Genomic DNA, 26,166 nt, shown 5'->3' with positions numbered 1-26,166 from the left:
TATTTCTTTTTGTAGTTTGCTGATTTATTTTTAAATTAAGTAATTAATTTTAATTAGGTGTATATGACAGCAGAATGCATTGTGATTTACCGTACACAATTGCAGCACAACTTTTCATTTTTCTGGTTGTACACGATGCACCATTTGTGCATTCATACATGGACCTAGGGTAATGATGTCCATCTCATCCCACCATCTTTCCAGCCTCCATTTCCCCCTTCCCACTCCTCCCTCCCTTTGCCCCATCAAAGTTCCTCCATCCCCCCTTCTCCAATTATGGATCAGCATCCACTTATCAGAGAGAACATTCAGCCTTTGATTTGAAATAGCTGCAGAGTCCTGGGCTTTCCTTGGCGGCTTGGCGGCCGAGTGGCCGACCAGCCAGCAGGGGGCGCACTGTCCGCCGCGCTCCCTCCCAGCGCCCGCTTCCGCTAACGGAAGCCTGGACGGCTGGAGGCTGCGGGATGGCGCTGCCGCTCAGGTCCCGCTCTGGTCGCTACCTGCGCTGCCCGGGCGCGGCATCCACTGGTCCGGCCTCACGCTCCGCCCGTCGCCGGCAGGTGTGCAGAGCCGGACCAGCCGAGGCGGCCATTTCCGCGGCCTGAGACCCGCGGCCCGCGGCAGCTGAACCAGAACTTCGGGCGCCTCTTTCCCGCTAGGACGCTGCCTGCCCCGCGCGCCAGGGCGGCCGGGGGGCAGGTGTCCTCCGGGAGGAGCCTCTGGGACCCGCAGCGTGGATGGCGCGCAGCAACCCCTGTCTCTCTTACCTCTATCCCTGTGGTGCCTGCTGATGGGGACTGGGTGCCGCCTGGGGCACCCTGGAGCTGGGGAGGGGCGGCGGTTGAGCGCCTGAGGGAACCCGCACCCACCTGTCCGCCGGCGCGGGGTGGGGGCCAGGTGAGTGGTCAGTGAGCATGCGTGGGCTTCAGGTGGTGCAGAGGGAACACCGCGGGCTGTGCCAGTTGTGCCTCCAGGCAGGAGCACCAGAGGGTGAACCACAGGCCTTGCTTGGCTGCCTCCTAGCTTTCCCTGAGGATGACCACTTGCTCTGAAAGCTCCTTTTTCCACTGCTTCCTTTTGTACCTGGGCAAACACTTTGTCATGAGCCATGCTCTGTGATTTGTGTTTCTAAGTTTGATTATTCACTTTCTATAGATCAATTATGAATCTCTCCAATTAGGACTTTAATGTTTTTCTCAAAACTCAGTTTTTGTTTTTGACCTACAAGCAACCAAAAACTTAGCCTTTAATGCATGCCTTTTTCTTCATGAATTCAGCTAAGAAATATGTATGGAACACCCACTGTGTGCATTGTGCTGGGCACTGTACTGGACACCCTCCATGCATATTTGATTAAGGCCTAGGCTTTTGCATCACATGTCCTTTCAGTTTGGTGGAAAAGAGAAGAGAATCAATTGCTCATTATCTTTCTTGCTTGGCATGATCTCAGCCAATACTCTCAAATTTCACTTTTGTTCAAGGATTCTGATTCTTGCAAGAACATTTTAATTTCTTTGGGGAGTTCATTTAGTATCTGAAATTTTGTGTATATTTTATGCTGCCTTTCTATAATATGCCTTTACTGGCTTTTTAAAGTGCACATATGTAACTTTTCTGGAGACAAAAATGAGGCCTTTACCTATAATGGGGTCCTGTTTGGTTTTTAACACAGTATGCAGTGTGGTTACTGCTGAAGCTGAAAACCTGGTATTCTTTCTCGGTAGTGGTAATGTTTTTCTGGCAATTGCCATACTAGGCCTTTCACATTCTTGGAGTATATTGGAACTTTATGAATATAGAAATGTTTAACAGGCTTCTGACTTTATCCCATGTAACACTTGAATTGAGAGTCTCTTGTTTTCTTTGTATATACTCATACCCCAAATTCACAACTTAATTTTGAAGTTTATCTTTCATTTGATGAACTTTTCCCCCTCACAAAGATTCCAAGTTTTTCTCAACTCATGAAGCCGATGATACATAAACAACTGTAAAGAGAACTGCAAACTGAGATGTGTTTCTTTGCTATCGTCATCTAGACACAGTTATGTCTGTCTCCTATCCTACCCCACCTTGGCCTTATGATAAAAATTCATAACCCAGCAGAATTACAAAGTGTTAAGTCCACAAATAATTGCCAAGTCCTGTTCAAAGTCATTCTTTCTCACCTGCCTTTACCTGTGCTTTGATTTTGAATAGCTTGTGCTGTTTTGGAGCCTTCATTTCTTAAAAGTTAAAATGGACTGGTAGAGAATAAATACAGCACAGGAGGAGTGATTTCAGTGACTTAGTCCCAAACCAACACAAAATATTTTAATGAATGAATGGGATTCAATTGTCCTTTTGTAAATGATCATCTTTCTTCCTTTTCTGGTAGGGTTTTTAGACCCTGAGGAGGAATTGGAGCTGATCCACATTATGGGAATGGAAACCACCGAACCTGAGCCAGACAGTGCAGTGCAGCCTGCCTCTTGTTCTGATGACCTTTGATGCCAAATGAGACTCTGAGAAGATCACTCCATTGAAGACTGTTCTAAGAAAAAGCAGGATCAGAAGAGATTGGGAACTCAAAGAGGTCTTGAGACCAATGTTAAACACTTTGCTAGAATCTGGATCAGTTCATGGGGATTTTAGATCTAGAGACGAGAGTGGTGATGAGAGCAGTTTCCATGAACCTATGGAAATGAAACCTCTGGAAATTAATCCATCATGTCCAGCAGAAGAAAATGATGTATCTGTCCTGATTCCTGTGGGGGACCAACTACCAGAAGCCCGTCTTTCCACTGATGTTCCAGGAAAAAAGGGTTCCAATCCAAATCACAGCTTTCCACCAGAAACCACGGGTGAGACAGTGGTCCATTCGACCGCAGGGCACTTCCAGACTGAACTTTTTAAAAAATTTATTTATTTGTTCTAATTAGTCATACATGACAGCAGAATTCATTTTGATTCATAGTACACAAATGAAGCACAACTTTTTATTTCTCTGGTTGTACACAAAGTAGAGTCACATCATTCGTGTCTTCCCATATGTATCTAGGGTAATGATGTCCATCTCATTCCACCATCTTTCCTACCCCCATGGCCCTCCCTTTCCATCCCTCCCCTTTGCCCTATCCAAAGTTCATCCATTCCTCCCTTGCCCCCTCCCCCATTATGGATCAGTAGCTACTTATCTGAGAAAATATTCACATTCAGTTTCAAGTGATATTCCTACTAGCCCCGACTGCATATACATTGTAATGGATTGATTATATTCCAGGGATTTTTCAAGACAACAGATTTGGACATTTGGACATCAGTGATAAATTGAGTACTGACCTCTTCCAGGACAAAAGTGAGGAGGCTTCCCTTAACCTAGTGTTTGAGCTGGTAAGTCAGCTACAGTGTCACACTCACAAAGAGAATGGAATTGAAATTTGCATGGAGTTTCTCCATGGCACTTGTATTTAAGGCAGGAATTATTTGAAGCAGCACACGGTGTTGCTATATCATGGGCAGATCAAAAGCCCAACTGATCAAAAGTGGCAGAGTATTCTATGATTCTCAGAAATACTCAGAAAGATTTTATTGTAACACAGAAAAAGATAAAATGAGAAAGAAGTGTGGGTATGTATTATAACAACTTGTAAAAACTGTTAAATGCTGTAGAGAAAGTAAAAAGGTAAAAGTAAATTAGTTTCATTAAAAAAAGAAAAAAAATTATTGAAATAGCCATAATGTTACCCACATTAATAATTTGTAAATGCACATGTTAGTGGCATTGAATCCTCATATCTTTGGACATAATCAGCAGCAAGATCATGATATTAATATTTCTCACTGCCACTCATCATTGAATGTGGAAATTCTCTGTAGAGCATTTAGACAAGAACTATAGCAGAGATAGGGGAAGAAATTGCTTTATCACTACTCTCAGAAATCAGGATCCTATACTTCAAATTCCAATAAGATTTCTCAAGAAAACCCAGGGTATTAATAATTAATTTCTGCATAGTTGCTATGAATAAGTTTATATATCGGCAATGACAAATATACAAAGAAATTTAGAAGAGAATTTCCATTTCCAATAGCATTTAAAATGCAAATTTTACCTAGGGAAATTAGGCTTATATAATTAAATGAATACATTACTGCAAAAAAAGAGAAAAGCTCCAAGTAGAGTTTTCTCATAATAGCACAGAATAATACTTATAGAGAGACAAAGTCACCATGAGAGTTGTACAAAAACTCCATAAAATTCAGCAAAACTAGAAAACCAATGGATGAGCAAAGCTGAGGACATGCTGGTATGAATGTGGGAAATGTGAGCAAAAAGTAAGCAGGCAGAGAGCAACACAGGCTGTACTGTACATCCTGAATGAAGAAATACATTACACAAGATCTGGAATGTTACTACCTGTTCTTTGCTTTTGCATTATACTCCAAAATAAAACTACTGTGCTGGCACAGGAGCTTTCTAAATTTCTTATATATGGTTAGGATTTAATCATGAAAATAGATTTTAAAACGTAAGTAAATATTGTAGAATTTCAAGCAAAATCAATTTGTAGAGATGGTAAGCATCATTTAGGGAATTTGCATACTCCTTCAGGAGCCCTGGGTCTCTCTCAATGCCCAAAAGCAACCCTCACTGCTGTCCTTCTCCCTGCTCAGTGCATGCCCAAGGAGATAGAAATTATTCTGGAGCAGCTCCAGAGCATGGATGGCCATGGCTTATGGTGGCTGATTGCAAAATTATTGTAGAGCCAAGGCTGCAGGCGCAGTTGACTTCAGGGTTTTTCCATGGTGAGATCTCTCCACATTGTCTTTCTGTATCCCTTCCTCCTCCTGTTCCTCTTGTTTCCAGAGTGGACCAGGACACCATAGCTCCTCACAAAAGCAGTAACAGGATTCCTGGCCTATTCCTTGCTTCTCAACCCATAAGCCTTGCATTTCTTCTGGGCTCCCCATGGACCTTTGGTGCTAGCATCTTTTTCCCTGGGAGTGCCTTGTCCAGCTGAGAAAACCTATTGCTCTTCACTGAGCTCAACCAGAACAAGACCACCAGCAAGCTGTGACAGTCTAGTTGGGATGCCAAGCTGAGCCAGTTTTTACCCTAACAGCCTGAGGACATTTTCCTGATCCTTGTTGCCCTCTCCAGTTAGGGACATGCCACTTTCAATGGTGCACCTGGCTTCTTCCTACATTTGCAGCCACAGTAGCTGCAGCTGCAGAGATGGCCAGTAACTGGTCTATGTACTTAGCACCCACTGCTGTCTTTCTGGCCTATCTTCAATGGGGACCCTGATTGGCCCCAAGTCTCATCCCACAGTCCCCCATAAGGCAGAAGAATCAATGTAGCCAGTGGTTGGGCCAAAGAGCCTGACTTCCCTAGCTAGGCTGAGGTGCACACCTTGGTTCTTCCCCTACTGGCCAAGCCCTTCCATGGCCAATGGCACAATCCTGGAGGCTAAACTGTGGTGGGAAGCAGGGGCTCTGGCAGCACAAGAGGCAGTGGCAGGTGCACCCTGGCACCCATGAGCAGCCAGGAGCACAAGTACAGCTCAGTGTCTATGGCATAGCTCCTGAACCAGACATACCTCTATTACCACCACCAATACTGAGTCCATACTCACTCTACATGAGTGCACCACTGATACCTGCCTAGCTCCTGGAGCCCTACTCCAGTACCTGAGTAACCCAGTGCAGACCTGCTGGAGAACCTGGCAGAGAGACCCTAGTGTGTGAATTGTAGCTTCTGTGGACATCTGGAGGACACTGGCCATTTACCATGCAAAGTTTGTGGTAGCTAATCCCATACTAAAAGTCTTTACAACTAAATGAATGGCCTCAGCTGACCCCTCATCAGCCAGAAGCATGGGCCTTCACCATGAAGGCTTAGACTGTCTGTGCCAACTGGCACACCACAACCACCTTATGGTGCAGAAAACTTCAGGGTGAAACTCTATGCAATGCTTTTGGACTCTACTTGAAACTAATGGGGTGCTTTGACCACTTGATATGAAAAAAAGAAGTTTAAACCAGGAAACAAAGTAAATAAGTAAATAAGTCAAAGACTTGCTCTGGTAATAACAATAAATGCATTTCTGTGACTCCAACTTCCACCTCTTCTAAAAGGATTGCAGCAAAAATATTTCTTCTCCAATGCATCCAACAGCCTCAGGTGCAGGTGCCCCAGTAATGGCTAGTGCAGGAGGGGCACCAACCCCAGAACAGCAAGCTCAGGTATTCCAGTCAAGATGGGCGGGCTCTACATAGACATCAATCTGGCCTTGCTTGCTGGTGTCGCATCCTCAGAGCAACAGGATTTCAGGTATGCTCTGGCCCTGGCCTGAGCCCCTGCTGCCAGAAGGCAGGGAGAACACCACTGAAGAAGTCCTTGCACCTCTTATGTCTGATTTTGTCTAGTAGCCCCGATAGTGGTGAATGCCAACAGAACATTGCTCCAACATGTGATTTCTGTGCCTTTGAGTCTGAAAGAGATGTATTTCCCCAGGAGGCTTGCTGAAGAGTAAAAGAAGATGAGGCTCCTCTGGAGAAGGGTCAGTGCAGCAGGAACGTGGCAAGCTCCATCCACCCAGGGCCACCTCCAGCCAGTCTACCTCTCGGTTGACTCCTGCACTGCTTGCAGAAACTGGGACTGGGACCAGGGCCTTGCCTGCTAAGGAAGATGGAGAGAGATCCTTTAAAACAAGGTTTCATGTGTATATCCTCAAGTCTTGTGTTTCTTCTGATTGATTCTGGTTATTCCAGAATTTCTGCATATCTGTTCCATAAGCAGATTCACAAGTATTCATGGAGAAGATCATTGAAGGCCACCTGGGACACATCTTAGAAAATGAGTGAGTTCCTGGATCTTTTGTCAAAATATTTCTCAGTTTCCAAAACTGCATAGATACTTTAACATACACTGTGATTGGTGTTTCTCAAAGTTCATCTTGCCTGACTGATCTGAGGTCAGTTGGAATTTGAACACAGATAGCAAACAAGATATTTTTCTTCCATATATACATATTTTTTAAAGGGTAATTTTCATTGCAGAAATATTTTGCATACGTTATATCATTTGCATAAGATTTAAGAGTGGCTTTATAATGAATATAAACCTTTATCTTAATGGTTCTTACAATAATGTAAAAGAAAAATGCTAACTTACACATTGTTATAATTCTTTTATATCTACAGCCTTTTCTATATTCCCAATTGTTTAAGAAAACTATTTCAAGAACAAATCTTCTCTCTGGAAAATTGCCATTTTCCATTTGTTAGGAATTTTTATAGAAGAATACCAATATATGTCCTTTCTTTTACTATGGAATATGTGCTGGAAAAATTACAGCAAACCATTACTACCTAATGAATAATACTTGTATATCTTCTAGAATTTGTAAACATATTGTGCAATTCTGTATAGCTTGAGTAACCCACAGGTTGGTTTACATTAAATTTTTAAATGGGATGTCATATGGAAAACAATTTCAGGACAGTTTTTAAAATAAAATGAGTATTATTTTTTCTGTCTGGAAAAAATGAAGAGTAATTTTCTTGGCAGTCACTTTTTTGTTACTGTGACCCAAATACCTGACAAGAACAATTTAGAGCAGAAAAAGCCATTTTCATAGTTACAGAAGATCCAGTCCATGGTCAGTTGGTGCCATTGCTCTGGGCCTGAGCAGAGGCAGAAGATCATGGCAGAAGGATACATCAAAGGAAAGCTCTCTAGTACATGACAGCAGGAAAGGAGAGAGAGAGAGAGAGAGAGAGAGAGAGAGAGAGAGAGAGAGAGAGAGAGAGAGAGAGAGAGAAACAAACTCATAAGGACATGCCCCCAGTGACCTCTGTCTTCCTGAGTCACATCACCTGCTAGCAGTTACCACATAGTACCTTAGTCATCTCAAATAATTAAGCCATCCGGATTAGTGCCCTGTTAGGACACAGCTCTCATAATCTAATTACTTCACTGTGAGCATTACTGCATTGTCTCCCATGAGCTTTGGGAAAACTTATACCCAAAGCATAACACTTTTAATTGCCAAACAGTAAGAATTATTTGCCCCATATCTAAGTAGGTTGATCATCACCAAAACATACAGGGAGAAATTCTGTCCATCTTTAGCCTGGTGAAACTGCTTTCAATACTCCTTTGCAAACTCCGTCAGATACATCCAGGACAGCAACACTTTGGATAATATTTAAAAACAGTTAGGTCCCATCCCAAGTTACACTCCCAAAGCACCATGACTTACTGAATGCAGCAGTCATTCCTATGCTCACTGGAGCCCTTGAAGCATGGCTGCATTTTTAGTTCATGCTTCTCCAAATATGAGAGTTGCTTGCTATTCAGAGTCCCACACTGCCTTTGTCTTAGGGATGGTGCTGCATCTTCCTACTTCACTCCACCATCAATTAATGCTAAAGCACCCAGCACTGGAGCTCTCCCAAGGTTCAAATGCAACAAGCAGTAATGAAATAGCCATGTGGTTCAGGGAAGTTAATTGTTCAAACTTAATGGGTCAACAATGATCTGGCTGGAGGATGGTACAACATCCTCAACAGTGCAATCAAGCATATTGGTGCCTCCTTTCTCCACAAGAAGAGTGTCCTCAGTGCTTACTCTTAGGGTAACTCCACACTTCTTAACTTCCTCTGGAAATTGGTTCAAGCTCACATTGGCTGGATTGTGTGTAGTAAGGCATTTTCCTTCTTTCATATGACACTCAGAGGAACAAGTCAGTTTTTTTAGATCCATTATAAATAAGGTAAAAAGCACTCAAAGGGGCTAAGAATGAAATTGTAATAACTGAATGAAGAAATGATATCCACTGGAGATCCTCAGTGATTACTTATGAAGGTGGGCATGAAGGGACGTGAAATGCAGTTCCTCTCAAGAGGCAGCAATTCTGCAGTCCAGGGACACTGAGGCAATAGTAAGGAGGAGCAGGCACTGAGGTTCACCCTGTCCAGGCTAGAACTCCTGTGACATGCTCTGTGGGTTCAGTTTGACCCTTCCACATCGAGGTGAAATACTTTTATGGGTCATCCTGTTAGAGTAGAGATGAATTTCTGCAGTTCATTTATCTGCATCGATGTCATTATTTGCCTGGCAATAATGTCCACTGACTTTGAGGCACCCATAAACCTGTGAGGAACTGAGGAATAGGTTTTCCCCTTGAAGACTGTGACATCCTCATGCAGTGGTTTCTTAGGGGAGACCACACAGGTGGTGTTGGTGTTGGTGGCTGCAAGGCAGGGGTTGCTGCATTGTTACTGAGCAGTGGCAGCAGTGATGCAGGTCACAGTGGGGACTAGATTGCCATGCAGTAAGCAGACCCTGGAAAATGCTTCCCAGAGAAGGCCCTCAGCCAAGGATCCAATATACATGCCAAGTCCAAAATTGTGCCTTTAGAAGTTTTGTTAGTTATAAGTTACATGAGCCAGGCAGGGTGGGGTGCATAGCTATTATCAAGCTATTTGTGAGGCTGAGGGAGGAGGGGAATAAGTCTGAGGCCAACTGAAGGCAATTTAGCAAGAATGTGTCTCAAAATAAATAATAAAAAGGGCCAGGCACAAAGAATCGTGGTAAATGTCCCTATGTTCAATCCTCAGTTTTGAAAAAATAAAAAATAATTTTGGGCATGTTGTTACATGCATTTAATCCCAGCTACTGGGGAAACAAGGAGGAGGATTTTGCGAGTTTGAAGTCAGGCTTGGGAATTTAGTAATCAGCAAGATATTGTCTCAAATAAGAAAAAGGCTGTGTATGTACTTCATAGGAAGTTGGTAAGTTTCTAATATAACAAATACTGTCAGGATGGTCACTAATGTCATCCTGAATCACACACAGAGAGTGTGGCATGCATTTCAGGAGCTACAGAGATCCTGATCTCCTATTTGCATCCATGATTGTTGCTAGGGGTCCCATGTGCACGGTGAAATTTCAATACCTTCATTGCTTCTGACGTGGATGTCACAAGGTCATATCTGTGCACATGTATTAGCACAGATTGAGAGTCTCCAGGAGCAGACTGGAGACTTCCTTCACTTCAGCTCAAAGCACAGTGACCATCTATGACTTTTTCCCAAATACAACATTAAATCTCAGAAAACAGGAAGATGCTCTGATGGTGTTTTCCTGGTAAAAACAACATTGGAACACAATAGAACTTGGGCTGTAAAGTATGTGGGCTGAAACACCAGAGGTGGTAGGGGTAACAGAGGGAATACAGGTGGCGTGGCAGCAGAGGGAAGCTGGGTATTGCCATGGGTACCCAAGGTGTAATTTGTGTGTAATTAGTCCCCAGGCTGAGTGTGACTTCCTGTGCCTGGCTGGCTGGCCTGGAGCAGAATTTGAGATCATGGATAGAGCCAGAGCTGCCGGGTCCAAAAGGAGGAAAATGTTGTAAAATGGGGGATCTTTGTGCTGCTTCCTGCCAAGAGCTTCAAATATGGACTGAGCAGTGTCTCCAGGGCACACAAGATGTTACAGACCCGGTGAGATATCATTGCTAACCCTATGCTGAATCCAGTGGGGACTTGACATCCTGGGCCAAGGGTGGGAGAATGCTTCCAATGGAGCCAGGGAAAGACCCCAAAGGAGAGGCAGTGAAGGGGGTGTAGTGTCCATAGGGGTAACTCTCAGAGAAATAAATCCTGCAGATGCGTTGGGTGAGGGGCTGGAACAGATGGCAGATTCATTGCTGAACAGCTGTGGAAAAGCAGGGGATGCAGGATCCATGGTGAGATCCTCTGAGAGAAAGAGAAAGGAGACCTGAGTATCACTCAATGTACCCTTGGTGTGCTAGAGGACTGCTTGCTTCCCTTTGCATGTCTAAGTCTTGATCAGTGACTTGAAATCCCAGTTTGGATATGGTGGCAGCATTAGAATGTTCCATCTCCTATGTGACAGTAGAGGAATCTTGTGATTTCAGGAGCTAGACTGTTAGGTTTAGGTGCTCCATTCCTAGAGGTCCCTGTCTGCTATGGGGTGAAGGGTGTCTGCCAATTTGTCATATGGTGTCTTCCAATGGGAAAGATCTGAAATGGGAATGGATATCTATTGTCCCTACTTGCCCACTCTCTTTGAGGATATGAGGATCAGCTACAGTGGTAAGTGTCTGTTTTCTTCTTCTGCACCAACTGGAAACATCCACTGGAGTTATGTGAGCCTTCAAGGGCATTCTGCTGGGGGCAGGATCTCCGATAGAGGGCCTGGGGTTGACAATGAGATGTTCTGTGGGCCACCATCCCTTGTTGTTACCAGTTCATTTTGCAAGTAGCTCAGCCCTCTCTATCCAAGACAGACATAAATGAGTAGATAATGAAAGCATTTGTTAGAGATTTTATTGGGGCCTCTGCTGCTGCAAAAGTGAGCAGTACAACAGATGGAGGCATCAGACAACTCAAGCAGTGCTTCAAAGAAAATTCCCTAAGAATGAATTAATAAAAAGAATCACTTAATTGTTTGTCCAGTACCAGGGACTTAACACAGGGATGATTTACTACTGAGCTACATCTGCAGCCCTTTTCATTTGTTACTTTTTTTGAGACAGAGTCTTACTAAGCTGCTTAGGGCCTTGCTAAATTGCTGAGGCTGGACGTGAACTTGTAATCATCCCATCTCAGCTTTCCAAGTCACTGGGATTACAGGCCTGCACCTCTATGCTCACCCAAGTACTTTGATTAACAATTAAAAAGAATGAAAACAGTTCAGAGGCATAGGCCTGTAATTCCAGCAGTTTAGGAGGCTAAGGCAGGAGAATCACAAGTTCAAAGCCAGCCTCAGCAATTTAGCGATGCTGTAAGTAACTTAATGAGACTCTGTCTCAAAATAAAAAATTAAAAATTAAAGAGGAAATAAAGAGATGGAGATACAGCTTAGTGGTTAAGCACCCCTGGGTTCAATCCCCATAACAAAAGGAAAAAAAATTAAATAACATTTATGCAAATATATTAGATATAACCAATATGTACCTGAAGTAACCCAAAACAATCTGTAATTAAAATAAAATCAAAAATTAATAAACTAGAAAACTACAAATGGAAGGATTAACATGAGTTAAATGGTTCTTTGTCAAATGCAAAGACTGAAATTAATAAATAGCTAACTCAATGAAGTAAAAAAGAGAAGCAGGATTATTTAAATTAAGAAACTAAAAGAGAAAATAACCGCAAATACATGATATTTTGAAATATATCTGCATTGTGGGATTTCTAAATTTCAGCTAATTAATACATGCATTACCTCACATACGTATCTATCTCTTTGTGGTAAGAACATACACCATCTTCTCTCAGTGGTTTTTCAAATACGTTGTGTATTGTTATTAATCATAATCACCAGATTGTGCAACAGACCTCTGAAACTTATTCCCTGTCTAACCAAACTTTGGTATCCTCTGCTTCACAACCTTCAAACATTGATTCTTGATTTTTTTTAAAAAAAATTAAAAGAACTAGAAATAACATAAACTTAATAATCAATAAAATTTGTATGTTTATATTTATGTATATTCACATATAGTGAACACCAAAGAAACTAGTGTTGAGTGTAATATAGAAATACAACAAGAAATCCTGACAAAGTCAGAAAAAAGCTACTGTGTCTACTATAACCATTCTTATTTAATGTTGTTTTGGGGATGCTGGCTATACAATTCAATGAAAGAAAAAAGAAGTATGTGTTTTCAGTGAAAAGAAGTACAATTGTTATTATCTTCATTTGATTTTACTATATATTTGAAAATGTAAAATAACAAAGTTTAAGGAGTACAAATAAGAATTGATAAAGACAGTTTGTCATATAATCAACATACCAAGCTACATAATTTTACACAAATAAAAAGTTGTTGGACTATATAATAAAATAATAGTAACAATAAACTAATATACTTAGGAAGAGACATTAAAGAAACACATGAAATTATGTGATGAAAAGTATAAAATGCAATTGAGGAAGATTAAAAAACAATATTAATGAATAAAATACCATGTTCTTGAACAAAAATATGCAACATCATAAAGACATCAATTTTCCCTAAGGCAATCTATAAAATAATACAACCTACAATATTTTTAGAGGGAGAGGAAAAAAACACACTGATTCCTTGATTCAAAATAAAAAACAAACAAGTCAAGAGTGGCCAGGAATTTTTTTTTTAAGTAGAGTCTCAACAGCTATTAAAATACATTGCAAAGTAAGAGAATTCAAATTATGCTGTGCTGTTTTTTTGAATTCACAGACATAATGAAGGCTTCCAAAGAACAGGACAGAAGTACATTCAAATTCATGTAATAAAGGTAGTTTTTCAAATAAGTGAGGAAAACTTTGATTATTTCATACATGGTTTTGGAAGAGCTGAATAACGGTCTGAAAAAATAAAGCTATATTTTTTAGTTCATATTTTACATAAAATAAATTTTAGATGCATCAAAAATTTAAGTCCAATAAAGGGAATATTAAAAGTACATGGAGTATATCATAAGGATATTTTGTACTATAGTCTTTAATAGAGAAATGCTAGAACAACCCAAATGCAAATAAAGAGAAATATCCAAATATCTGATTGCACTCTAAAAAAATAAATAAATAAATTCTGCATAGTCAGTAGGATTAAAAAACAAAAACAAGGGGCTGTGGTTGTGGCTCAGTGGTAGAGTGCTCGCCCAGCATGCGTGAAGCACTGGGTTCGATCCTCAGCACCACATAACAATAAAATGAAGATATTGTGTCCACCTAAAACTACAATAAATAAATAAATATTTTTAAAAAAACAAGGACAAGTAACAAAATGGAGACAATATTTGCAATAATCTATACATCTGCTAATATTTGATGGTTGTCTAACTAATTTTCTGCCATATAAAGTTTTCTTATAAGTCAATAATATAAAAACCAGTAACTAGTGGGAAAATGAGCAAAAGAAAGAAAAATGTAGAATATGGATGCACTCCTGTAATCCCAGCAGCTTAAAAGGCTGAGGCAGGAGGATCCCAAGTTCAGCCTCATCAACAAGCAAGGCCCTAAGCAACTTATTGAGACACTATGTGTCAGCCATAGTGTGGGGAAATAGGCATTAATTCCTGGCTTGTGTTATAGAAAGTTGGCAATATCAACCACAATGTAAGATGCATTCCCTGTAATTTTGTTTCCAGGAATTTACACTACAGTTATATTCCCACGCGTGTGAAATGATGTATGTACAAAGATATTCATCACAACATTGTTTGAAATGGCAAAAAAGAGGACATGACCCAAATGTGTTAAATAAATTACAGAACTTCCAGACAATGCAATAGTACATAGCCATTTAAAAGGAAAGAGGTCACTAGATAGGACCTGTTATGTCAGCAGTCCGCAAGGTACATTACCACATAATAAAAGCAAGATGAAGAACAGTGTGAAGATTGTACTAACAGCTGTGTAGAAATGGAAAGGAAAAGAGGAGTACATATCTGTCTAGGTGCTTTGCATGCATGAGATGTTCTGGAAGAACACTCCCAATCTGTTACCAGTGAGTGGCCCCTCTAGGAGGCAGCAGTGGGAGCTAGATGGTTTTCTAAATATACCTGTTACAAATTTTTGATTTTGTTTTAGGTGCATGTATTGTTTAAAATTAAACAAAATATTGCTTAAAGTTCTGGACTGTATTCATTTCTTAATGAGAACTCATTGTTTATAAAAGCTCAATAGAGGGAGAAAACAAGATTTAGAATGCAAAACAGTATTAGGGAGAAATAGCCAAGACTAGAAAAACAATCTTTCTCAACTTTTCTGCTTCTCATCCACACAACTATACAAAAAAAAATAGTATTTCAGTGGATTTTGTGGCTAACAACTGAATCTCTGCAACTGTTGGGGAAGTCATCCCTCCTCTGCCAGTCTTAGTTTCTGCATTTTCTTAATGAGATCATTGGACTAGATGCTCTCCAAGGTGCCTCTAGCTCCAGAATTCTGTAAAACATTACTTTGATCTTTCCCTAAGGTCATTTTATTAACTTGCTTCAACATTAGCCCACAAATTAGGGATTACCAGCTTCTAACTATTGCTTGAAGCTTCTTGTTCATTTAAACAAAACGGTTCCCTTATCAACCTTTCTGTTAAAGCCAAGTTTATGATATGAACAGACTTTCTATGATTCTCTTTTTTGTTGTTGTTAAAAAAAGGAAGGAAGAAAGAAAAAAGGCTTGGATTTATATACATCTCAATTTGTAGCATTTGTGGTTTTCTGCAAGTATCTTTTCTAATTTAAACTATTCCAAGCTAAAATTTAAAACATAACATATATGTCTAAACTATAGGTATAAAGTAGTTTTCTCATACAAGGTATTTTAAGGCAATGCAGTGTTCAGGAAAGAAATGTCCTACTTCCTGCTAACTTAAGTGGTTTGAGGAAGAGTCAGTTCTTTGTTCTATTTTTCTGCAAGGCACCTGGGGCTCCAGATGTGCTTCCCTTTTGGACCCAGGCCCATCCCTCACCAGGGAGACTTCTGAACAATGATTCAGCTTTCAGAATGTTATTAGCCAGTAGGTCTATTACTAACTCCCCAGCCCTTTTTGTGGATGCTGCCTTTGTTAACTTCCAATATCAAATTGTATCTTATCATGTGTCTTATCATATGCTTATTGACCTGCTTGGGTCACTTTAACAAAATAATATGTTTGAGATCATGGAAATAGAAAAAGCATAGACCTTTCTTTCTTTTCCCCCCAAAAAGAAAAGGGTCCCTGAGTCAAATCCTGCTCAATAACTTGTGAGTAGTGACTCAGTGGCATTTTATAAATTTCTCAGGCTGTTGTAGCTTCTGCTTGCTTAACCATAAAACAACAACTACCTTGTAAGAATTTTATAAACATTTTTAAAATATTCAATACATATGCTATGTGTCAGGTGTAATGTATCATATGTAATATAATACATAAATATTATATGATATTATATATTATACATTATATATTATATGATGTATATTCATGTAGGACTTAAAAGAATAAACTTTTGTTAGTGAACCACTCTGAATGTCAGTTGCCACTGCAGTAAAATGGGCATATCAGTAAGTTCTAACCCCCACAGTGTTGCTGGAAGGGTTAAGTAAGTGAAAACACACACACACACACACACACACACACACAAATGCACTATCTGGCTAAAAGTAAGAGCTCGACAAATGCTGTCTATTATCACTATATAGCTAGGTCCCCTTCACAACAACAGTCTTCAATAAGTGATGGGCATCCTGTTCATTTCTTATAGGAAGTGCAGATGCAGGTGTTTGGTGGAATTTCAGGGTGTCACAGGAATGGATCTGGTGCCATGCACCCATGCAGCAGGGGCTCATGAAGGATGGCAGCAGTGTTACCTCCACCTGCTCTCTCAACTGAGATTCTCTCAATGCTTAGTTTTTATTTTCAAAGATAGCACAAGCCTTCTTCAGAGAAAAGGAGGCAGTGGTGCTATGGGGTGATGAGGGTGTTGGACTGGGAGAGAAATTTTTGTACTCCACCAATGCCTCGCTCTCTGCCTTCTCACCTGTTTAATGAGGACCTATCTACTTCCAGAACAATTATGAAGTACAATTGTTCTCCGAAAGTCTCACCTTTAGGTCTGATTCACAGGTCCTGAAAATGGAGATGGAGGAAGGAAGAATAAAGAAAATAGAGAATGAGATAGGGGACCATGGAAATGAGACCTTCGTAGAGGAACTTTCTTCTGGGCCTCAAGAAGAGAATTATATCAGTCCTGGAGAAAATTCCTTGAAGTTCCCTGCAGGAAAACTTCAAGACTCAATTCAGCGCATGCGGGCAAGCGGGTCCACGAGCGCGGCGCGCGGGCACCGGCAGCGGGCCCTGGAGGTTCCCCCCGAGGGTGGAGGGCCCTCGCGGGAGGAGGAGGCCGAGCCGCAGGGCACCGCCTGGAGCGGGGACAGCGGTAACGTGTCCCAGAGCCACAGCAGCGCCTCGGGGCCGTGGGAGGACGAGAGCCCGGAGGACGGCGCTCCCGGCCGCGACCTGCCACTCCTGCGCCTCACCGCCGCGGGCTACGCCACCTGCCTGCTGCCCGGGGCCGGGACGCGGCCCGAGGTGGAGGCCTTCGTGCGGATGATCGGCAGCAGCGTGGCTAGGATGGAGCAGGTCACCAGGGCTGAAGCCGAGCTGGAGGCCTTCCCCTGGGCCTTCCAGAAGCTCCTGCACACCATCAGTGTGCCCTCCTTCTTCACCAAGCCTGCCCCCGCGAGGCCGCCGAGCGCCGCCTAGGAGCCGTCGGTCCTGTTCTGCACTGAAGACCACTTCCCCTGCTGCCCTGACAGACCCCAGCTCTGAGTCCCGCGGCCCCTGCGCAGGAGGACCCCAAGCGAGACACTTATCCCAAGTATTAAGTTAATTAAAGGGCCTACTCATAGGCGTTTAGGATGTGGAGCATGGAGTTTTGAAGTTTATTTTCTGCAAACAAATTCTCAGTATATTCATTATTCCACGTAGAAGTGCAGTTTTCCTGTGTCTTCCAGTTCTCATCTAGCTGCTTGGTGGGGGATGGGGAAGCAAAATGAATGAACTTAATCTGTGCACTGTGGCAAAACTGTTATTTTTACGGATTTTACTACTCAACAGTATTACCTTTTCAAGATTTATATATTTATATGATCATAAGAAAAACTACTGAGCCAGTAAAGCTTTGTTATTAATTAATCCTAAAAAAAAAAGACTCAGTTCAGACTGCAGTATTGCTGCATGATATACCTGCAAAATTCCATGAATGGACCTCAGGGCTCATGCTAGAATCTGCAAGCTTCAAGACAAAACAATGGCCCCACTTTTGAAGACAAACAGCTCACTCCAAAGAATCGATTCAACGCCCACAGGAATGGACATTCTGCTTAAAAAGAAAAAAGTCTGTTTGTGTTTACAATCGCACCCTATCCAGAAGAAGGAGATGGATGGTAGCGAGGCTGGACAGAGGAACCATACCAAGCTAGCCCCAGTACCCAACCAGGAGCCCTTTATTGCCTGAAACTTTTAAAGCATTTGGAGGAAGGTTTTCAACTCAATTAGCATTTAACAACCCTGATGTTTAATCTCAGGATCAGTGGTGAAGTTACTAAAGCCATTACCAGAGGGCTAGAGCAGTCAGTGTGTTTGAAATGTCAATGCATTTCATATGACACTGTGGTCCCCCTCCACACAGTCCCTCCCCATCTGAGGCCATGATATTTAGGAACATTTCACAAGGGCAGGGAATTATCCTGCAGTCTTAGAATCATAAACCTCAAAGGACCCATGGAGTCTACTCTAGCTACACACTGTCCTTGGAAAAACAAGTCAACATTAGAGATACAGGACGGGTTGTGAAGCTGGCAACACAATGTGTGAGAGCTTCTTCTCCCAGACTATCTCCTCTCTATTCAGCCTGCATTCCACCAGAGAAGACAACAGGGCTAACAAGGGAAGAGGCTGGAAAGAGGTTGTAGAAGGATTTAAATTTAATAAGCAAAAGAAAATATAAAATGGTAATTATCTGGGATTGACCAGTAGTTTTAGGGATGTAACCCTTCATATTCTGAACATCTGAGAGAAAAATGGTTGCACTTTGACTAATTATGAATGGATAAGCATTGTCCCTTCCCACTTTGCATGTGCTAGACAACTCTGGTCCACAGCCCCCTCTTAGCTGGGTGGAGCCATGTGACTAGTTCTTGCCAATGGCATGTGTGCAGAAGGATGTGTGCTGCCCACAGGCGGGAGTAGCCAGGAGCAGGTGTGGGCTCTCAAGATCTGAAAAACCTCTCTAGATCTGAAAACCCAGGGAAAGGTTAACAGAGGACCTAAGAAGAGTGGAGTCACAGCAGGGAAAGGAGCCTGGGTCTCTGATGCTTGCAAAGAACAGCCCCCCCCAACACCAGGCAGTAAATCAAACCACAGATAAACCCTAGACATGCTAAACCACTGAGATTTTAGATTGTTAAAGCAGCAATGATCAATTACGTAACTGAAAAAAACGACATCATCAGACTTATAGACCAAAGCACTCCCAATAGAAATATTTATCGACAACAAAATAATTGAAAATTAACTGTCCAAAAGTAGAGAATTGGGTAAATAAATTATGGCACCTGATTTATTCATTAAAATTACACAGAGATATGATAAAAAGTTAAATAAACAAGTTTTTTTTTTAGCTGCAGAGTCTAGCAGCCAAAAAGTAATTATAAAATAACTCATGTGTTTTTACTTACATCTTTGAAGAAGATTTATAAATCACAGAATTTTTTAAAGGCCCTTCTGTATTCTATCCATTTCTTTTTACCAAAGTAACTATTCCTATGCTTTTCAAAATTCTTGCACAAATTGTCAATCACTTGCCACTAGTCTTCCTCTCTGCCTCTTGCCCAAATTGTCAATCACTTGCCACTAGTATTCTTCTCTGCCTCTTGCCCCAGTCTTGCCCTCAAAACCTAAAGGAAGAATTTGCAGGAGGAGGGCAAAGATGCTAAGAGTTCTCCATCGGCAACTTGCAGACATTGCCACACTTATGGCAGAAGGAACTTCATTTTTCTACATCTTTTTGCCATCAGAACCTTGCTCACCTCTGCCCCAGAGTCAAGGGAAATTTTGTTTTCAGAGAAAAACTAAGAAGTTCTCCATTTCCAGAGAAAGATGGGTGGTTTTTCAAAGCATTGCAAGCAGGGAGAAGAATGTGTGGTCTAATAAAGGCCCAAGTCATGAGATGGAAATGAAAGGGATTAAACTTGTATTAAACTGAAAGTCAGAGTTGTCTTAGAGAAAAATAATTTTCATGGGGACAAGCTAGTTTTTATTTCTGATACCATAAAAGAAAATTAACTACAACCTGGATTGGGTTTCTCTCCTGGCACCACATCCAGGCACCCTATTTCCCAACCCATGGAACTATAATCTCTCCTACCTCCTGTGGGAGGGTACCCTGGGCTTGGGCTATTCCAACCTCTGGATCAGCAATAAGTGGAAGAATCATATATTGCTTAATAGACGGCTTAAACTTGTAAAGACACAAGAGAGGACTTGAGGAATGACTGAGTTATTTTGCAGGGAAGGGGAAAGGTCAGAGAAAATGAGTTTGGAAAGTGAGAGAGTAAGAAAAAAGTTCAGAAAACAGCATACCCTTTATCACCAAAGGGAAAAAAAAGAAAGAAAGAAAAGGAAAATATGTTTAGATAATGTTGGTTGATTCAAGGAGAGTAAAATAGTTTAATCAGGGCACAATACTCCTTAATTAAAGAGTTTAGGGCCAACCACCTAAACTCTTTTAGTAAAGAATGGCATTAACTTTCATTGGGTCTCATGTACTTGGGTTTGGGAAAATGGAAACTGGTTTGTATTCATTGGCAGAAAATGTTCATCTTGGGCTTGGGGTGTAGTTCAATGGTAGAGCGTGCCCTTAGCACTCGGTGAAGACATAGGCCTGATCTTCAGGACCCCCTCCCCTCAAAAAAATAGTAACCTCTTTGTTTTGAATTCTGTACAGCAAGAACTATTTTCTGGAAAACAACCCATTCAACTAAAGAAAGCCACCCTTTCTTCATGAGCCTACACAGCATCTCTGTATGGCAGGAGTTGACAAATCATCCCCTCTCTGAAAAGAATGAGTGGGGTCAGAAGAGCACCTCATTTTTCAGTGAAAGGGTCACAACACGGAACCCAGAGGACCAGCTTGGAGCTTCAGTTTCAGAACATCCTGGAGGTAGAAAGTGAGGAAGCATCCCCAACCGCAACTTGCACACATGCCCACAAATTCTTGTGTGCACAAACTTCCTACTCCCACCTGAATCTGGGCTGATGCAGGAGTAAAGAGGGGATCGGCATCCCCAACCATGATATTCACACCCCTCTCTGCCTCCTCTTGTTTCCTTTCCATGAGGGGTAAATGAGGTAGTTAGTAGAACCAGAGCTATCTCATCTTGGGATGGTCAGTGCCAGAGGCCCTGAATGAGCCACCTTGCCCATTAGCTGTTTCATTATATTAGTGGCACTACATTTTTATAAGACAGCATGCCTTGTAAAATCAGGAGCTCATATTCACATATGGATAAATAGTAAAATGACTCCCACTATAGTTTTCTTCCTCTGCAGCCTCCACATTTTTCTAATCACTTTGGCAGGTGAAAATAATTTTTTTCCCCTCTAAATGAGCTAGATGGGCTGGGAATGTGTCACTTTGGAAAGAAGATGTCTTCATACATGTACAAGGCAGAGTGCCAGTTCTCTCAGCCTTACCAGCTGTTCTGGGCACAAATTCAGAGCTCTAAAATGATCCCATTAGCTTAGCCTTCATAGTTAATAGGTGAGAATTAGTTAACTAACACATCTCTAGGCTATGTTAACCCGAGAGGGTAGTTAATTGTGTCTCAAAGGACATGTATTTTGCTTGTTTCTTGTTTTTATATGAGGAGTATCCTTTTAATTCTGACCTCATCTGGAATTCATTTTTTCCCATCTAAGTGTTCAGAATATAAATCTCAGCCTCAAGAGAACTTGGGCACCAGAGCAGACACAGAGAGACATAAGAGAGAAAGAAGAGAGCTGAAAAACTTCCTCCTAGAGAGGAAAGCAACAGGCATTTTGCAGCGAGGATTAAGAGAAAGACAGTGTTTCAATATCATTGAAGGTGACTCTACTTAAAACAGAACTTTGAGCCACTGCAGCTGTGGGGACTAGAAGTCTCTGCAATTAGTAATTGTAACACTTTCATCATCCTGACACAAAAGAAATAGAGTGATAAGGTACTGGAGATATACAGAACCTGGATTTTGAATGAGAAAAATTCTAAAATGGCAAAAATGGAGATGATTGCTCTAGACACACAAAAAGGTGGGTTTTATAGTTTTGTCCCTCAAAGTTTCATGTGTTAAAGGCTTGGTTCCCAGTTGGTGGCAATACTGGGAGGCGGTGGGAACTTTAGGAAGGGGGACCTAGTTGAAGGGAGTGGGTTCTAAGAGGCCCTTAGGAACTTGTTTCACTTTCCTTCTGTTTCCTGGCTGCCAGGAGACAAGCAGCTTTCCTCAACCACACCCTTCCACTATAATGTTTCTACCTCCCCAGAGGCATAAAAACAATGGAACCATGCAACCATGAACTGAAACCTTTGAAACCATAGGCCAACATAAACATTTACTCTCTTAAGTTGTTTTCCTCAGATATTCTGTCACAGTAACAGAAAGCTGTTTCTCAATCCTTGTGAGGAAGAACATAAAATTAATATTAGAACCTCAGTAAAGAGAACTTTTTTCAGTCATTCCTTTTGTTATCTTAAAATAAAGCCAGGTGGGATTTATTATGGTTTTAAAATGCAATTTGTTCCCCAAAATTTCATGTGCTAGAAACTCAGTTCCCAGTGTGGTGGTGTCAAAATGGTGGAACTTAAAAGTGGGGCTGACTTCAAGGTAGTTAGGTCATAGAGGTTCCACTGTCATGAGTACATTAATGCTGTCTCTTGAAGTGGATGGTGTCTCACAGGAGGGTAGGTCCTGCAAGAGCAAGTTGTTATAAAAGCATGAGTGCGGCCCTCCCCACTCTCTTTCTGCATCTCTCATCTTGCCACCTCTCTCTCTTGCACTCCTGCCACATGGAGCCTTGTGTCATCATATAATACAGCCAGAAGGCCCTCACGAAAGGCCAACCAGATGGAGCCGCCCAACCTTAGACTTTCCAAAACAGTGAGGTACATTAAACCTCCTTCCTTTATAAAGGACCTAACTCAGGAACTTTGTTATAGCAACACCAAAATGGACTAAGACAGGTGTGGGACAACTTTAATAATTCTTATCAGCCAATATCTGGATGAGCTGTGCTTCACTGGTAACTGTGAGTAATGATATTATAAATCATTCATTGAATATTATAATGTGTTGTTCTCTGCACAAGTTACTTTACAAATATTGGGATTGTTCTGCCCAACATCATGTATGTAGGCATCATGAGGCCCCTTTAACGGAAGAGTAAACTGTAACTCAGAGAGGAGAAGAGATTCACTGTTGTAAACACTAAATAATAAAAATATAAGGGGGAAAATGCTCCCATAATCACATTCCTGTCGCTTTTTAATAACTTTTTTTCTGTATTTGTATTATAAAAATTTTAACAAAATTGAAATACTCCGTCTAGCATTTTGTGCCCTGTTTATTCACTATGTCTTCCTATCATCAAATATTCTTTGAAAAAAATCATTTTTAAGGAATGAACTGTTTTCCATTCTTCATTTGTACCATTAATTATTTATCCAGCCTCCTGTTGTGGGACTTTTAGGTAGTTTCTAATATTTTTTCTATTACACTAATGGCTGAGATGAATATTCTTGAACATAAATCTTGTACATAAATTTGATTATTGCCTTAGGATAAAGCCCTAAAACTAAAATTACCGACTCAAAGTGTATGAACATTTTAAGATTGTTCTTACCCAAATTGACAAATTAGTCTACAAAAAGTGTGCACCAATTTATATTCTCTCCGGCAACAATGGATGAGAACATCCTTTTCTCCATATTCTCAGGGGCATTTTTTTTAACTTTCTATCAATTGGATAAGCAAACAAAATACAGATTTACATTTTGCATTTCCTTGATGGCCAGAGTGGTGAAACATCTTTCTGCATTTATTGGACATAAGGTTCTGTTCCACCATGAGTTTCCACCACATCTGGTCCCCATTTCTCTATCATTACATTTGAGGATGCTTGTTCAGAAGCCCACGGAGCTTCCACCAGACCGTTTCAGCACTTAGTGCAGTTCTGCTTGTGATGAGGCAGAGTCTTTTCACACCAAAGATGGTTGTTTCTTGATACTTATCAAATGTTTATCTCCACCAGAATCTGGCCAGGGGACTGGAGGTAATACCTACTCGAGGTAATCACAATAGTTCCATAGGTATCATCAAGTATCTGGATTTAGAAACTCACTAGGAACCAGGACTGAACTTTAAGACTAAAGAACTCCGCGATGTGCAACTTCTCCGGAACTTGACCTTCTCCCTACCTTCAGTCAGTGACTGAATCAGGCCAAGTTGCCATAGAGGCACAGCTGCAGCTCTCTCCTCCCAGGAGTAAAGCTGAAAGACCAGCATGCAGCAGACAGCCCTACAGATGGCGGAGATACCCTCTGAGTGACCCTGAGACACAGAGGGGGAAGGAAGGGCAGCCATCGTCACACTTCTGGAGAGCGAAAAGTTCTGTCCAGAAAGATGAGGCAGTCCCTGCAGGGATAAACACAAGGTACATGGCTATTGTTGTGAGCTTGATCTCAGAGGCTGGAGTCCCCTTTTCTCAGGTTCCCTAGCACCATCTTGCCCTGTGGTCCATTTCCATTGGTAAACAATTTTTCCACGTGATGATCAGCGAACCAGGTTTGGGGCATCTAGTACTTAAGACAGGTTAAACCCTTTGTTATTGTTTCTGGTGAAGAATGAGTGAATATAAATGGATGAGGCCAGGCAGGACGATGCACCAATCATCTCAGCTACCCAGGAGGCTGAGGCAGGAGGAAGGCTTAAGCCCAGGAGTCCAGGCAGTCAGGGCAACATAGTGAGATACCATTTCTTAAAAAGAAAAATAAATAAACAAACCAACAAACAAACAAATAAAAGACTGAATTAAGAAACAAAGTAATTCTTTTCTAGCATTTTCATGATATTTTAAAATAATTTATAACGCTGCTCTAGCCACACAACCGCAGACCCTCTGAAGACATTTTTCTTTCTCCTTATATGCCTGGCACATAGTAGGATTGATGCACACTGAAGGAATGAATGAATCACACCACATTTCAACCACAATAACCCAACTCCTACTTGAGCTCATCTTTTTAGAAGGTTTTCCTTAGGAGTCATAAAAAATGTGGCAGGATTCTCAACCCATCCCTATTGTCACTCGTGTTAGATGGACCGTTCAGATCGCATTGTTCTGTGCTGGCCTTGGGCAGCTGGAGTAATGCTGTGTGACAGCTGTCCCTACAGGACTCTCCAAATAATGAAATGTGTCTCCCCAGCCTGATGCTACTGAAAACCACACTTGCCCGAGAAAGAGAAAGATCCAACCAATATACCTGTGTACACATTTGTTTAGGTGTGAAGATAATGATGAGCTCTGTTGGAACAAAAACCACCTGAAATTCACAGAACTCATAGTACCAGACTCTGAAGGCGGTTGAAAGGAATGCTTGCAATAGGCACCTTCCTCAAAGCAAACCCTGGGCTGATCAGACATACATCTGTAGGAAGAAATAGGTGGTTGTTGCATTTGGGCGGGGGGCAGGGGGTGTGGGCAACCAGGGATTGAACACAAGAGGCTCGACCACTGAGCCACCCCAGCCCTGTTTTGTATTTTATTTAGAGATAGGGTCTCACTGAGTCACTTAGCACCTCATCATTGCTAAGGCTATCTTTGAACTTGTGATCCTCCTGCCTCAACCTCCCAAGGTATGGGACTACAGGCATGCTCCACAGAACCTGGCTGTGGTTGTTGAATTTTAATTACAAGTATTTTCAGGGTTGGGGAAGGGAAGCACCTCAGAGCTCTGGGAAGAACCTCTAGTCACCTGCCCAACAGAGCAAATGACAGAGCTGAGTTGGCAAATCCCTCAGGCCGACTTCCTGGGGCTCATCATCTGGAGGCTTCATTACCTTAAGAAAAGTTGGCCTCCCTATGTTGTGTTTTCCTGGACAATAGAGAGCTCTCACTTTCCTGAATAATTCAACTCCCATTCAAAATAGGTTCTGCTCCATCCTCAAACAAACACAGTGCTTCTAAATATTTCAGATTCCTGGGTTGCATAGGGTCACATAGCTCACCCCTTGGACAATGTAAAGCCAATGTCCACTGCTTTAGGGATAGCCTGGACAAAGGGTAAAGGTTTGCACCCTTCCTCCTCTATATTCTTGGCCAGGTCCCTTTTCTGTTCTACTCAGTACCTGTCTGATTTGTGAGAAGTTACTAAGTGAGTGAAGTTTTGTGGTTCTTACCAAAAAGAGAGATAGTGAAGCAGGGTGTGGGAAGACAGATTACTTGATTTCTCTCCTGGGCCCACCTGCAGCTGGTTGATCCCTGCTGTGGTGAGAAGCCTCAGTGAACCCCCATGACTCAGGCCCCTCCATCCACTTCCCTCAGATGTTTTGATGGTGACTCCTCCACAGACTCATCAACC

At 41.7% G+C, this 26,166-nt stretch overlaps 1 protein-coding gene across 2 annotated transcripts; it reads left to right on the top strand.

Annotated features, from left to right (window-relative positions):
• The first annotated feature begins 417 nt into the window (after positions 1-417).
• LOC110597392 (uncharacterized) lies at positions 418-23,058 on the top strand. Of its 2 annotated transcripts, XM_078031246.1 has the most exons (5): positions 418-897; positions 2,378-3,372; positions 6,500-6,845; positions 10,298-10,494; positions 16,617-17,545. In XM_078031246.1, the coding sequence occupies exons 3-5, from the start codon at positions 6,842-6,844 to the stop codon at positions 17,253-17,255; spliced, it is 840 nt and encodes a 279-aa protein (XP_077887372.1). In that variant the 5' UTR covers positions 418-897; positions 2,378-3,372; positions 6,500-6,841; the 3' UTR covers positions 17,256-17,545. The 2 variants fall into 2 exon arrangements, 1 of the variants encoding a protein (XP_077887372.1); XR_013430443.1 differs by lacking the exons at positions 6,500-6,845; positions 10,298-10,494; positions 16,617-17,545 and adding an exon at positions 20,500-23,058 and having other exon boundaries at positions 427-897.
• Positions 23,059-26,166: the final 3,108 nt, after the last annotated feature.

This window comes from Ictidomys tridecemlineatus, chromosome 14 (assembly GCF_052094955.1).
Source record: "Ictidomys tridecemlineatus isolate mIctTri1 chromosome 14, mIctTri1.hap1, whole genome shotgun sequence".
Taxonomy (NCBI): domain Eukaryota; kingdom Metazoa; phylum Chordata; class Mammalia; order Rodentia; family Sciuridae; genus Ictidomys; species Ictidomys tridecemlineatus.
Note: the sequence above shows the minus strand (reverse complement) of the source record. Positions and strands in the feature narration are given on the sequence as shown.